We start from the raw sequence: 15,626 nt of genomic DNA on the forward strand, positions 1-15,626 counted from the left end.
AGGGGTTAGTGCTCTGCTCTGTTCCAGTGCTGAAACCTCGCTGCGAGCCCCGCTCGCATCATCACGTCTACTTGGGCCTCTAGAAACACCCTGTTAACCAGGAGAGACCAGTGACTTGGGTGAACAGTAGCAGCGTGCAAAACGCAAGGTCTCTGCTCGCCCAGGTTTAAATTCTGCTTTTCTGTGGCGTCCCATGTCACCCTCTCGCCACGCTGTGCCTGAGGAGAGGTGGAACACATCTTCCTTTACTTCCTCCCAGGAGCTCAGGGATTTTCAGGGGCATTCGCGCTGCAACGCAGGAAGTGTCCCGGGAAGAGAGGAATGGATTTAAGGAACTTCAGCCTAATTCATGTGTGCAAAGATTACATGGGAAGTGCCAGGTAGGTTTCGAGGCTGCTTTTGTCATTGCCACCACCACGTTAAACCAAACGGCCGAGGCTGGACTTACACGTGGTGAAGCGTGCACCAGCCGCAGTGCGGGTCCCCCGAGCTCAGGCACTCCCCGCAGGTCGTGTACTGCTCGCAGGACTCTACGGGCACCCGGGACACCTGGAAGGGAAGCAGACACACACACTCAGCGCCTTCGCCTTGCACGGTAACAGCATATAACAGAAGAGCAGCTACAGGACCGACTGAGCAGGCGTTATTTGAGTAATGCAAAAGCAGTTCACAAACTTCAATGAATTCATTCTAACACTTGCACAAAAGTCAGGCAGCAATAGGAAATACTGTCATGAAGCCATTCTGCCACTTAGGCAAAGCCACACAGTGGTACCTATGGGTGTACAATCTTGGAGGCCTGACTGCCCGTGCTGTGCTCTGCCTTCGCTCAAAAAAAAAAAATCCTCTGCACAGCTGCACTTGGCCGCTCTGCTCTCGAGCTGGGCCTGCAAGTCGTTCTCCAGCAACCCCGGTGATAGGCAGCACGTGCAGTTCCTACCAGGAGCAAGAGATGGTTAAGCCTGTTGAGGAACAACGTACTCCACAAGCCAGAGGTCTCCTGTGACACCCCAGCCGCCCAGGCAGAGCCCTCTTGAACCACACCACAACAAGGAGGAACGGAGCTCACTAAAACATGCTGTTCGCCTCCCTTCCCCACGAACTCATCTCGTTGAGCAGCGTAGCACTGACTCGCTGCCTCTGCCTCCAAAGCTCTACAAAGAAACTTGCCACCAATATGACCAAATGGAGGTCCTAGACCAGCAGCACACTGTGATGACTTCATGTTGGTTTTAATGGTGGTGCAAGGCGTCAGCAACAGCAAATTTCCAGGAGTCTGTATGGCCTCAGCACTAGCAGGTACTTCCAGCACTTTTAACACAAAATGCTGTGGGCTGGGGCTTCATGCATCAGGACAGAAAAGATGCTACGTACTTAAGAAGCAAAACGCAAACCTGAAACCAGCCTGCCTCCCGCCTGGTTTGGAATCCCTCAAAACACTTGGTTGCATGTTTAAGGCTTTAATAAAGAGAAATGGAAAGGCAAATATTTAAAGAAAAAGGAGTCCTTGTGTTAGAGATGAAAGTGAGCAGAGAAAGCAGCTTTTCTGTTTTAAAGAAGTGGAGGGTGTGGGGGGGGGGACCCCGCATGCTCCAGCATGCCTGAGAAGGATGTTTCTGATTCCCATCCAGGTGGCCTCCCTGGTAGCCCGGGACCGGCTCCTTCCTCCCCACAGCGCCCTTGTGCAGCGGGCCTGGCCCCGCACCTTGGCTTTCGGGGCCCCCCTGGGAGCGATGCCTGCAACTGGCTGCAAATTAAAACAACTGTGTGCCCTGCACTCGCTCTGTCCGTCACCGCGGCGGGCGGCGCGCAGCAGCTGGGGCGCGCGGGGCTGAAAGGCAGCAGTGTCTCCGCGCACAAAGGCCACTTTCACGCCAAGTGCTGTTGATATAGTGAGAACCCAGTTCCTCTCTAAACATGACACCAATAGGGCTGCTATTCTTCTTGTTTCCTGAGCCCTACTCAACAGCTTTTCGGAAAACAAAAATCGTGTGTATCTGTGGGGATATCTGTTTTTTTCAGCAGAGCCAAAGTCCACGGGACATGCACAGCTAAGCCTGGAGAAAACTAAGAGCAAAGCAGATCTGGAGGCTGATGAGCGGTGAGGGGTGCCCGTCGGAGGCGAGGGGCAGGGCTGGGTACCGGATGGCTCTGCAAGGAACTTCAGCTTAGAAATGGGGAAGAGAGATGTAGGATGAAGGAAGAGCACGGAAGTGCAAAGGGCTTGAGTGAGCTGGGTTTGAGTGTCAGCTGCAGAAGGCTTCCGGCCACCTGGGCTTTGCAGGTCTCCTGCCCCTCACGTGCCCACCTGGGACATTTGGTTTAAAGACAGCGTAAGCTCTGAGGACAGAAACAGCCTCTCAGTAAAGACTTCTGCAGAACCCGGTACGATAGGGATGCAGCTCTTAAGGTCCTTTTACTACAAACGTAATATAAAATACGGCCCCGCATACAACATACACGTTCTTTGTCCTTACCACACTGAACCAAAATCAGCCCAGCTGTAAATGGGACAAGGTAGGGTTTTGGGGACCTGGCCTGGGCACCTGGCCCTGCTGACAGCAAGAGAGAACCGAGCCCTCGCAGATGCCTCCAGGTTGCCCCTTCCGTAGCCCCAACGGCTCCAGGGCCGGCTGCTTTGCTTCCCCTTCCCCACTGGACCAAGGCTTGACACATCAGGAGTGAACATACCATCTGCTCTTCTCAAGTTCTCAAGTGCTTAGGCCTGCGACTTTGAAATGCATTCTTTGCAAAAATTGATGCCAGAGAATCTGTATTGCTTCAAAACCCAAGGAAACATTCACATGAAGAAGTTGCAGAAAGATTATGAACAGAAACCATTTAAGTATTCAAATGCAAGAAAATAGGTTGGGTTTTTGTCTGGTATTTGTCCAGCTCTCACAATACCAGTATGTTATCGATCATCCTTACAACCCAAATATCTGAAAGGTTCCAGCACTCTAAAGAATAGGTTTCATTTTAATGGAAAACATGAGAAATCCCATTAATAGTAGGATATTTCCATGTGTTGTCACACACCTATTGTGAACACGCGAGACTGAGCTGTTTCCTTCAGAGAGCACATAGACGGAAAGCTCAGATTCCCTTCCTCGTTCCGGAGGTAGGGTGGAAAAATGCTGTTGGCTTTTTAAACCCTTCTTTGCCAGCCTTATTATCATTGTGAGACTGAAGCATTTGTGTATGTGAAACCCTGTGCGAGGAGAGCGCAGAAGATAAGGCACACCATGCTGCAGACAGGTGGCTGGCTGCAGGCGGAAGGAAAAACACCATGGATTGCTGCCGATTCGGGGAAAGAAACTTCGCAAGAGCCACCGACATCACACAGAGAAATGAAGGATTCCAGTGACTGCTGAAAACTAAACGCTACGGCAAAACGACGCAGCAGCAGCCTGGCAAAAGCCACAAGGCTGTCGTAAGCCCCAGCCCCGTACGGCGGCAGCTGGCAGCTCCGCGCCTTGCCGGAGACGAAGGCTTGAGGTCTTCCTCTGCTCGCTTTCAGCAGCGACAGCGCCTGGGAAGACCAAGAGCTTTTTCCCCACCGCCCTCTTTCATTGCAACTGCCAAGCAAAAGCAAAAGGAGATGGTGGATGCTAAAAAGCAGCTGAAAAGAAACAGTTAGAAGACGGCAGAGGCACTTGGGCATCCCGAGCGAGCGCGTGGGGCACGAGCACCTTCCAGCTCCACAGATGCCGATGGGACCAAGAGCTGCCAGAGTCTGGTGTATTTGCACTCTCATCCTCACCAGCCCCTGGGGGCAATCTGCAGAAAAGGGGGTTTATTTGAAAAGGGCTTTGCCTTTCGGTATTTAGTTTTTAAATGCAAATAGTTCTCTTTATTTATATTAAAGAAGATAGGTCACAGAAGTACTCCTGGCTCTCCAGGCAAACATCTGAGAAGGTCTATCATCACTCCAGGAGTGTATTTTGCAACCCCAGGCTAAGCCCCAGGAAAGCTCTGTTGTCTGAACTGATGAACTTATCCACTGAGCCGAAGCTCTGCTGCATCCCCAGAGCAGAAGTCTCGACTTCCGCCCTCATCTTGCAGCACAAGCAAATCTTGGAGCGAACCTTGGATGCTAATTCAGGATGCCCTGAGACCTCCGTTTGAGCTATCAGAAACACGGGGCCAGAGGTGCTGAAGCCAGGCAGAGGCATGCTGAACTCCCGGCCGCTTTCCCGAGTGCAAACTCATCCCGCAGCTCCGGCGTGCACGACGGGCAGGGCCACGTGCGGACATCTCCGCTGAACCAGGCGGCAAGGCAGCGCAGGGACAGCAGGGACATCCCGCGCTGCACGCTGGCGCGTCGCAGCGTATGCGCAGCGCCGAAGGGGTTCAGCAGGACCGAAGAGCTGCACGTGCCAAGGACAGCGGCCGAGAACAGCCTCCGGGGAGTTTTCTTCCCTCCACCAGTGGTGCCTGCTGCCGCCATCCTGGCTGCTGCTTCTCCTCCTCCAGCCCCCACACAAGCGCTGCTGTGAGCTTTTCACTTCTCTGTTCAAGAGCCTATTTCCCAAAAACTAAATTATAGAGTCTCATTACTGCTTTCCTTGACTGCCTGACCTGCAACATCAGCCAAAAAAATAAAACAAAAAACAAACAAAAAAAGCAAAATCTCAATAGACTCTCCAAATTTCTTAAAACATATGAACCAAAACTCCACAAGACCCCAGAGAAAATAATAAGTGCAAGAATCTACTTCCAGATAAATACATACATAAAGTTTCCATAGCTCATGCCTGCTACCAGTGGAGGCCTCTGACCTCTGTGGCGCGGAGCCGGCCCACAGGGCGTCCCATCCGTATGGCACGTTGCCTGCAGAGCCACCGGGGTAGTGGAGTTCAAACACAAAATCTATTTTTAATGACTTTGGGGAGTGTGGTAGAGATGCCAACTAGTGCAATGTAATTAAAGCTATCTATCACTCAGTGAGCAGGAGCCCGAAGTTGATGAACCTTCCAATGAGATTCTTTTTCTTTCCTTCATTCTTGAAAGAGCTCCATTTTGTGCTGCAGCAGGAGACATGAAAAACTGTGGGAAGGAGCAAGGGGGACTCATCTGTTCCAGCTGCTAACGTGTCAGGGGGCCAGCAGGTGACAGGGCTGGGGAAAACGAGGTCCAGCTCCCTTGGAGGTTTGTAAAAAAAAAAAGTTTGACAAACTCTTCTTTCCACTGTTTTTGCTCCCAACCTCTTCAAACAGTGTTGTTCAAATCTTGAGCCCTTTTGCAATAGACATTCAGCCAAATTAAGAGGAGCATGCAGGGCTGAGAAGCACTTATTTTTCAGGTGAAAAAGAAAAAGCACTATGGGTCCAGTCGGTCCTCAACAGTATGAAAAGTCCCATCTGGAAGTGACTCATTGACTCGGGCAGCCTCCCGGGGGAGAAACCCAGAAACTCGGCCAGACACACACAGAGCTGATGTCAGCCGCGAGCGGTGCCGATGCTCCAGCAGCAAGCGGGATGTAGCCAGTGCATTGCATGCGGCAACAGCTAGGACACATGGAGGGACCAAAGGAGGAACGTTTTGGTTGAAGAGCGTCGGGGAACTTCCCCGGAGGGCTCTGCTTGCTGAGCAGCCTCCTAAGGGAACGCGCTCAGGGGCTGTTTAAAACGGGACTGAGCAAAGCACCTGCAAGCGCACGAGGGAGCAACCTGGCTGAGACACGTCCGCTTCCCTCCTTCACTGCCATGGCTGTGACAACGGGCGTGTTACGCTCGGAGCGGAGCTTCACCGAGCGCTCGCGAGCACAACTCGAGCCTGGATACAGGAACACCTAACCCAGCAGGGACGAAGCCATGAGGCACCGTAAAGGATGAAACTCCGCTGTCAGGCGAGGAGCAGAGGAGGGCGAGTCCTCCCGGGCGGGTAAAGCAGCTTCTGCAAGACCCAGCTCTTCTCCCACTCGGCTCCGCAGAGGATGGATTGCCAGAGTTACCGAAGGGCTGTCAGAATCAAATCAACGTCTGTAACTTTTGGCAGCAAAACAGTGAGTGGGAGAGGACACAGAGACAACGTTTCCATGACTACAAAGGGATTATTTAATTACAGTGCTGCACAACCACACAGGGAAAGTCCCTTAAACTCTGATCCAAGCAACCTTTTCAACGAGCTTGGCTTTGGTGCTGTAAGAACCTCATTAGCACCTTACCAGGACAAGCTGTGTTTAAGCACAGGAGAGTGGAGAGCTTTTCCAGTTAGTAATCAGACCGCCTCAAAGCAAACCTCTCTCCTTGGCTCCCAGCTGCCCTCTTACTGCCCTCCGTGTGCAGGGCTAGATTCCTGCGGGAAGGAACGAAATGAAAGGGCAGCCTCCCCTGGGAGGAAAAGAGGGTGGAAAAAGAGCAAATGTCCCAGAGCGTGGTTTAATCAAGCTATAAAATCATCCTCAAGCCAGAGGTTCCTCCATCGAATCCGGGGCAGGACTGGGGCTTGGAGCAGACTCGTGTTTTGGCAGACAGACCCACGCAGACAAATGCTTTCTTAGGGTTTACCACAACCCCAGTTAATCACTACCTCAGTATGAAATGTCCGAGCAAGATCTGCTGGAATAACACCATGCCAGGCAGAGATCACATTCCTGCCCCAAAGAGAAGCGCAAGATCATGCAAACCTGGAGGAGGACGACCAGCACCTCCCAGGTACGTACCATAGCCCCTGACCCCCACCACAGCCCAGAGGTACCTCAATTTCAGCCAAACTGAGTGGCTGCACGCCACCCAGACCCAAACTGAGCACCGTTCTCCCCAAGAGCCCGGCCCCACCGGTGCCGCCCCGGCCCCGTGCAGCCGGCAGCCTGGACACCGTCAGCCCCCCACCAAGAGCAGCAGGCTCCTTCCCTGCCACCAGCAGCTCTTAGCACAAGCACAGCGAACGTTACACGCAGTATTTTGCCGTCATTCATATGCCCACCAGCTGCTCAAAGTTAGCCCCCAGCAAGCCCGCGTGAGCGTACACGTGACAACGGCAGCTCGAAAGCGGCTTGGCAGCAGCAGCTCTCCCTCGTGCTCTGCACGCACCATCTGCATCTGGAAGGCGAGGGGTGGGGGACACTAAGCTGCTCTGTACTTCCAGAGTATTGGATAACTTTATTGATCCAAAGAAATTCTACTTTCCTGGCAAGAAAAGGAGCTAGCATGAGAAATACTTACACAAACTAAAAACAAGGAATGTGATGCTAAGACGGCGCCTGCATAAAGAAAACTAGGTTGTGTCACAACACATCCATGTGTTTTCTCCTCTGAAAAAATAACCATGCCTCCGTGGATCTACATTTCGGCTACAGCTACAGCACTTCTCGTCCCCTTCCAGAAAAGGTGCCTTCAGTCCCTGTGCAGGGAGTAGAAACACAACTGCTTCATGTTGTGCAGGGTTGGACCTTCTAGTATTTTCATGGAAGCAAGCATGAATTTTATTTCACAACTGATGCAAAGCTTTGCTTGGGATACTTGCCCTTACGATGGCACGGGAAGCACTTCTCAGCGCTCCTGAACTCCGCGGTTCAAAGGCGATCGCTCCCGTCGGAACATGCGGCTGTTTTTACTAGAAGAGGCTTTCTGCAAACATTGGCACGGTCTTCTGACAAATGGCAAGTTGCACAGCAAGACCACCCCGAAACGGCCACCCAGCCAACGCGATACCGCCTTTGTGCGATGGTGATTAGTCCGAGCCTCGGGGGAACTAATTAACACGGATAAGAGGGGAGCAGCTTTCCAGGATTTCTGGGCTCAGGTGGGGATCAATCCGACACAGTAAACTTTTATCTCGCATCAGTTCATGGCCTCTTCATCACCGCTTTGCCTTGCTGCCATGTAACTTGTAACACTCTCCCTGCAATCATTTGAAAGTTTTAACAGAAGCTTAGAAAATTAATTAAGGTGAATAATTATAAAGAGCGCACTTCGCTCCTTCTCTGTTTTGTAAGTCAGTGGCAAAAATAGAATTCCGAATAGTTCTGCCGTTATAACCGAAGTAATTAGGTGTTCAAGGAACACTCACAATTGGGCTGCGCTTATTAAAATTACTGTTTTAGTCAGAACATTGCCAGAGAATCATTAACAGCACAATGGTTTGATTCCCGGGAACGCTAATTAGACTTGGACCCCTCCCAGCTCCGGGGTTCCCCGGCTCCGGCGCGACTCCGCGGCGCGCTCGGCACCGCAGGTGAGCCGGGTGCCGCCGGAGGAGCCGCGGAGGGGTGGGCAGGGGCGAAACGCCCCGGCCCCGGCCCCGATGCCCTTTCCACCCTTTCGGCAGTGCTGGAGGCCGCAGAAGGGGCGTCAAGGAACTCTGCGCCTCGGGGGAGCGGACTCCATGGTCTGAAACGCCGACTTCGAGATCTGCTGTGAGCATCCCGGATCCGAGCGGCGTGTGTCACGGGATGCTCAGCGCCTGCTGCTTGCGATTGCCTTCAGCCTTCTGTTTTTCCTCTCTCCCCATAAAACCACATGCTAGACAGCAGAGGCCCCTTCCCCCAAACTGCTAGCCTACAACTCATAAATTCAGTTAAGTTGTTAAAAAGGATTATGGCATGCTAAGATAAAACAGAGGAGTTTAAAATGACAAACAGACTCCTAAATGGGATTAGAGTCTTAATGAAAACAGTAATGAATGAATGAGGCAACCAAATATTACCCATTAATATTAGACAGATAGATTAGATCCCAAGGCACTGCATTTAAAAACGACATGAAATTACTTCAATTACTCTGCATCGATAAATAACAAGGCTATATTTACTGTTAAAACATATCCTCCCCCTCCCCTCGACTTGCTTTGGCTTTTCTCTCCCAAAAGGGAGAGGAGATCATTTAGAGGCTGGGGGGGAGGGGGGGGGAAGCACATGCATCAAGGCTCAGATTCCCCCATTCCCTCCTTTCCAAAGGAGACCCAAGCTAGCCAGCATGGGCAGCACGTCGCTTCCGGGGGTACCTCGTTAGCCTCAATTAACACTACCCACACCATCACTTCAGCCCTTGCACTTCTGTGCAAAAACCCAGCAACCACTGCCAGTTCACTTCAACCCTGATGCTCACGGCATCCTTCCACCTCAGAAGCCCCCTCTAAGCACACTTGCTGGTGGTTACAGCTGCTCAGAGCCCTCTTCTCCAGGCACGAAGCGTGAGATTAACCTGATCAGAGGCCTTCTCTAATGAAGAGATCATGGATGGATAATTCCTAGGTGTTTTGGTGACATTTGGTTACTAATGATGAAAGTTGATGCTGGTAAAGGCAATGTCAATGAGAGACCCTTGCCTTTGCATCCCAGCCTCCAACCCTTGTGGAACTGAGGCCAATCATCTGGTTTTGGGGGTTCAGGAAGCCTCCAGAGGATAGGTTGCCACTAGGAAAGCTGCAAAACGCTGTTTCCAGCTCTGCTGCCCTAGACTTTGAACCTTCTTGGCTGCTTGAGCTAGGCACCCAAACGGATATCTTCTCTGTGTGATTAGGGCCACCACCTGGTAAAGGATGTGGTCAGAGGTGGATGGCCAACCTACCTGATAGGATAAACAGCATGAGGTTGACTGTAGGCACACATACTCAGGTGTGACCATTAGGGGATCTTAAATGGCTTTGCAAAAGCTTGTTGCAGAGGCTTATCCAGTCTCGTAACCTATCAGTGAACTAGAATAGCACGATCAAATATTTTAGAGATACAAGGAAGAGCAGCTTCCAGGGAGAGCGCACAGCAGACTGCTGCGCTACAGCAAGCCGCAGAATTTGAGCCCTAATCCCAGGTCCTCGCTTCAGTCATCAGATATGTCATCTAGTGTTTCTTACAGAGCAAATCGACATAATCCACCTCCTCTCCCTCAGCGGGGACGAACTCTTTTGGGGAGGTGTCAGACGCTGGCCGAACAGAACGCCTGTTACTCCGTCCAAAACACCGCTGAGCACGAAGGAGTCGCGACGGGCGAGAAGCGGGGAGGGTAGGAGGGGCAAGGGGGGGGTGTGCGCAGCAAGCAGATATAAATTAACTCACTAGAAAGGCAACAAAACCAAGCCCTTGTGCTTCCCCCCCCAAAAAAACAACTGGTGAAGCAGGAAAGTGAAAAGGGAAGAATGTGCCGAGCTCTTCCCACAGCTCAGGGGAGGGGTGACCTTTCCAATGCTATACCTGTATAAATCTTATTTAATGAAATAATAAAAAAGACTAAATGAAGGTTTAATCATTCCCTGCAGCAGATTTACACTGAAAACACAGTCTGTTCAGACAGTGGTTGGTTTACATAACAGCCCTTTAACATTCCTTTCCCAAATACTAGGGTGACTCCCGACCAGCTAACCACAAGATGAGTGATAGGAGCCCTTGAAACCAATGGCGAGTTGCCAGGATGGAGGCAAAAGAAACAGTGCTTGTCTGGGGTTTACTTTAAACACACAATTACGGGTTTCGGTAGGTCACAAGTCACAACATGGTGGTTTTTGCCCATCAAACTTTCCCCACAACATTCCCATCCTTTGGGACCTGACTTCAATTTTCAGCACCACCACCCAAGTCAGCACTGTAAATAGCCGCTTCCCCTCCCCTTGCACACCGCAGAGCAAACATTGCGGCTTGGAAGTGCCCCTGGGAAACTAGGAAGACTAACCAAGGACCTCCCATAATCTGAAATAAAAGCTGGAATGGCTTTTGCAGCCAGAGAAGGTTGAGCAAAGAATTTCATTGTCATCTTTACTTGCTTTTCCTCAGGCTGCTGTTTTGCTACATGGGAGAAGCAGAATCAAAGAGCAGCTCTGAAGCTATGGCATTGCTTTGATGAGAGGCAGAGGCAACGGGCTGCAGTTATAAGCTCAGAGCTTATATGTAAACTCCAGAATTGCTGCATTAATGTTCACAGTGCTGCAATATTAAGTCACTTGTCCCTAGAAGCCATATCAAGCCCTGTTGTAAACAGTATCTTTGACATCAGCATCTCACTGTCCCAATACAGCACTCAAAACAGTGGCTTTCTGGGCATGGAAACTCCTCTTTGCTCTATCAGAGCCTGACAGGCATATGCACGCATTTCTGTAAATATAATTGGCATCAGCATAGCAACAGACCCTATGGACTGAAACAAAGATCACGCAGACTGCTGCCGAGACTTCCCACACAACAGCTCAAGGAAAGACTGCGGGTGTGAACATGCTTTGAAATCACAAAATAAATCAGCTCGCCTGAAGATTGGTAGCACTCCATTTCCAGTGAGCCTCAAAACTGCAGGGAGGATCCTCTTAAGTCTCTTAATTAAAATGTGGCACTTGTTGCCACAAAAAGGCAGAAAGTATTTGGCAGTATTGGGACGTTCTCCTGGGAAATCAGCTCGCTGGGGCCAACCTCTGCCTCAGGAACGCCGAAGCCCACGAGGACGCACGTGGACAGCACTGCTACGTGCGTGACCTGCTTCTTATGCTCTTCCTGGGAGACGTGCTTCTGCCAGGGTGCAGGCCTCGGGGAACCCTAATGGTGGTCCTCACGCTCACGCAGAGATGCTGCTGCTAACATTTCTAGGCAAAATTTACTCGCTAGTGGTCTGTTTTCCAGCCGGCTTGAGAGGCAAATCTCCAGCAGCTGGCAAATCCCCATCAGTTCAATGGGCAGCAGAGGTGGAAGGGGAGCGCTGCCTCTTCCCAGCTGCCTTCCTGCTGGAAGCCTGGACAAGAGCAGCTGTCGGGAGCTCTCTTCTCCGCGGGATAGCCGGCCAGAGACAGGGTTAATAGGCCCTCTCCATGCGTGACCTCTCTTCCCTCTCTCCAAGAGCTTCTAATTACCAGGCAGCAGAAAGCGGGGCAGCCCGCTGAGCCGGCCAGACCCCGCCGGCCAAGCCCTGCCCTTGCAGGGGCATCGATCGCAGCCCGCTGGGCTAAAGGGACCGCTCCTCCCGCGGGTTGAGCCGTAGGGCCCCGGCAAGGGCAGCGTCTCCCCCTCCGCTCAAACACACAGCGAGCTCATTAAGGCCGGAGCCGTCCTGGAAAAAAACGGGAGCAGCAGCAGGTCCCTTCCTCCAAAAGCAGGGTAGCTTAGGGAGGCCATGAATAAGTAACGCTGCTAATGAACGGACGCCTGCACGGCGGCGGCGCGGGGGAAGCAGAGCGATGACTCTATTTCTGATGCACCGGCAGCCTGACAGTTGGCAAATGAACCTCTGCAGTTATCTGCTTCCCCCCTTTATTCCTCTCCTCATAAAACTGGCAGGAACAGGGGTAGGAGAGAGATGCTGGCGGCAGCTGTGTTCAGTATGAAAAATGAGCAGCATGTGCACTGGAGGCAGCTGGAGCCCAGGGCGCTCCGCAGCGCGAGGGACCCCGGCAGATCCCCCCCTTCCCTGCCCGCTTCTCCGACCGCTTCTCACCCCGCCAGCGTTTAACCCTTTCCTTGCTTCAGGGGAGTAAATCCGCACCCCCCCACCCCCGGGATGGACATCGCGTGGGGTAACCACCAACCCCCGTCGGACCCAAACGGCGGAGCCTCATCTGCATCGCTGACGCATCTAGAAGCCTCACGAGCTGCTGGAGCTCTGCTGCAACGGGCAACGTGGACGTACAGGAAACGGCAGAGCAGCCCCCGGGGCCACAGGTCCGTCCCAGAGCAGACGCCCCAGCGGCGCAGATCCTTTAAAATCCTGAGCATATAAATGCCCCAAGTAGCTTTAAAGGTCATGGAGTGGTATCCTCACCGTTCCCACGGCCTGGCTGTGGCCCTGCTCCTTGCCCGCTCCAGGAGCGCTGCTGTAGTCCCAGCACCCTGGTAGCCAGCGTTGCTCGCTAACCAGATCACACTCTCCTCCCCGGTCCATTTTCTGCTGCTCTGTCTATCACTTTCCCATTTGTATATCATTTCATACAGCTGTCAAAAATATGATTTAGGAACCTGACCACCAGCATGAGAAATGAACCCTCCTAAGCATATCCCAAACTCCAATTCTGAAGGAAAATGAGCTGTAAGCACTTTCCCCCAAAGCAGGAAATCCTCGCCCCCCGCAGTCACAGCGCTCAGGCTTGGCTCTCGCATACAGGTGTCTGGTTAAGGGATGTTTGATTAGCACAGTCCACTAGAGATGAATGTCAAAGCACGATAAATCCCCAGAGAACATCTCAGGAGACAACCCAGCTCAAAGCTCCAGGGGACCACATCACGGAAGAAGAAAACAGAGCACGGTCCTCTCACCCACATCCCAGCACAACTGCACTGGGCACTGTGTCAGCCTTTAAGATCTTATTTTCATTGAAACCTCAGCGTAACACATGTGAGCTATTTCAAGTTACTGCTATTAACAGGATTTTTCTTTCTCCTGGAGGTAAAGTGCATGGAGTAAGCACTGAATGCCTTCTGCTCGGTGGGGTTACTTGCAGCCTTGGATATGCGCTATGATGAGATGGGCTGACTTGCCCTCTCAAGGCTAGAGAGGAGTCCTACAGACAGGGTCTAGACTTGAAGAGCAAGGTTAGATGAGCAGGGACACCTGCTCTCCTGGCAAGGACCATCCCCAAGGCACCATCCATGCTGCAGGCGCCTGGGCTGTTCAGTTTTGGAGAAAACAATCCTGCACAGATCCTGCCTCCTCCCCTTTCTGGAGGCACATACACACTTCTTGCAGTGCAGCACATGCCATTAGTTAGCTATTTCATCGCAGGCCAGAATCAAAGCTAGAAACAAAGAGTTTGCTGAGATGCATATCAAACCTCTGTGTTCTCTCTGAGCAACAAGGACATGTGGAAACCAGAGGCAGGCAGCTCTGTCCTCTAGCAATGACTTGTAAGAAAGTTTGTGATTATTATACTCCATTTACTCCTGTATAGTGCTAATTTCTGCTCCTGCAGCAAGCCAGCACCAAGGATCTTAAAGTCCATCACAAGCCCTAGCAAACAAATATGGACAACCTTGCTGCAGCTTCCATCTTTTGGAGCTTTTCCACGGGTAAATGAGTCTCCCTCTTCCCTTCATCTGAAAGCTTTCCTGCTTGTTAGGGGAATCTGCCAGTGACAAGACGAACACACGATGACTGTTTCTACCCTTATTTAGCAAACAGCCTGTCTGGGAGCGCTGGGCGCGGATCAGGACCCGCGTTTCGCTGGGATGATCAGACCGCGTCATGTCACCCAGCAAGGAGGGGGTGCCTTGAACGATCACAGGCAGTGGTAAGCTTTCCGCTCTTCCTACTCCTGGCAGCTTTTGATGCCCAAAATGTGTAGGAGAAACTTCTCCTTTCAGTGCGAGCGCAGCAGAGAGTAGGTGAGGTGTCAGTGCTGTCAATGTCACAGCACAGATCTACTCCAGACGTTCTACACGAAAAAACAGAGCTGTTAACATTAGCCACAGCAAGGACACATTCACATTGTTTTCCACTGACAGCTATGGTTGCCATAATTTCTTCCAGCATCCTTGGAAGCTGTGGGACAAATTCGCTGCTGGTGTAATAATTTAATTCATTTCAATAGATTTATGCCACGACTAAATTTGGCCCTGCATATTTTACTCAGAAGCCTAGTAATCAGTAGTGGAAATAATTTGCTGTTTGGCTGCTCTGATGTTACCATCTTTTGTGCATATCAAAATGACAAAGACATCAGGCCCTCAAAGTCCGATTGAAGAATAATTGGAAATCCAAAGTGGCACTAAATGTTATTTTCTAAATAAAATGCATTCAATTACAGAACATGAGGCTGTAAAGCATTAAGAAAGATTAGTTAGAGCATAAAAAAAGTATTCAAACCTTCAGAGACTTCACTGTATGCACAAGATAGCCTATGTTCCTTGGGACAGGCAGGAGACGGAAAATGCAAAACAATTCAAGTATTTTCAGCAGTCCACGCTGTCTCAGGACAGCCTCATGCTTTTTTGCTAGCAGAGTTTTAGCTGAACCATTGCATGTGGTTTCTCACTGCAACACACTGAGGTTTATGTGTTTTCCCATTTACATGAGTTGGGAGTGCAGCTGATTTCGCTTCCACTAGCATGCAGACTTCCCACACTGCATTCAAATACAGCAAGTTTCTTTCGTCAAAGTAAATACTCCTTTACTAAACATCGATGGTCTGAAACACTCCACCAGCTCAGCTGTCAGCCTCCGCATCCGACCACGCCATGGGGCCCTACAGCGATTTCCAGCGGCCGAGGCTCCTGGAGCGGAGCTTGGATCCCGGCAGCAAGCATGGACAGATGCATGGAGGAAGGACAGTGAACTTGGAGCAAAGCCTCGAGCACTTGGACAGAGGGAGGGAGCAAGGAAGGAAGGATGGATCTGGGTGTCCATATGCATCAGGCGAGGAGGATGAGGAAAAAATAGACAAAAGAAGAAAAAGCAGAAAATGAATACTCCTACTGCAGTGTCTACAGCAAGATGCGGCAACAAGAAAAAGAAAAGGCATGTTACAAGGATAGGTTCTTACATAAGAGATCAGAAACTTCTCGGCAGGTACCAGGATGGCAGTGTGCCCCTAGATATCAGCACTGGAGGCTCCAAGCTGTCCCTACGGCCTGCAGAGAAGGAGCATGTCTACGCATGTGTTGCGGACGTGGAAGCCAAAGATTGTGGCTTTAATGGGCACCTACTACATCTTTATATCAGTAAGGCCAATGATACAATGGATGCACCTACTTCAGCGAGCAGCATAATGGCCATCAA

The 15,626-nt window shown here is 51.2% G+C and overlaps 1 protein-coding gene across 5 annotated transcripts in view; it reads right to left on the bottom strand.

Annotated features, from left to right (window-relative positions):
- PLXNA2 (plexin A2) overlaps positions 1-15,626 on the bottom strand; it is a 171,182-nt gene that overhangs the window by 67,910 nt on the left and 87,646 nt on the right. For all 5 annotated transcript variants that reach the window (XM_062595159.1, XM_062595161.1, XM_062595162.1 and 2 more), the window contains exon 5: positions 449-549. In XM_062595159.1, coding sequence (XP_062451143.1) covers positions 449-549 — 101 coding nt within the window. The remainder of the gene's footprint in view (positions 1-448; positions 550-15,626) is intronic.

Source organism: Rhea pennata, chromosome 25 (genome assembly GCF_028389875.1).
Source record: "Rhea pennata isolate bPtePen1 chromosome 25, bPtePen1.pri, whole genome shotgun sequence".
NCBI classification, from domain to species: Eukaryota; Metazoa; Chordata; class Aves; order Rheiformes; family Rheidae; genus Rhea; species Rhea pennata.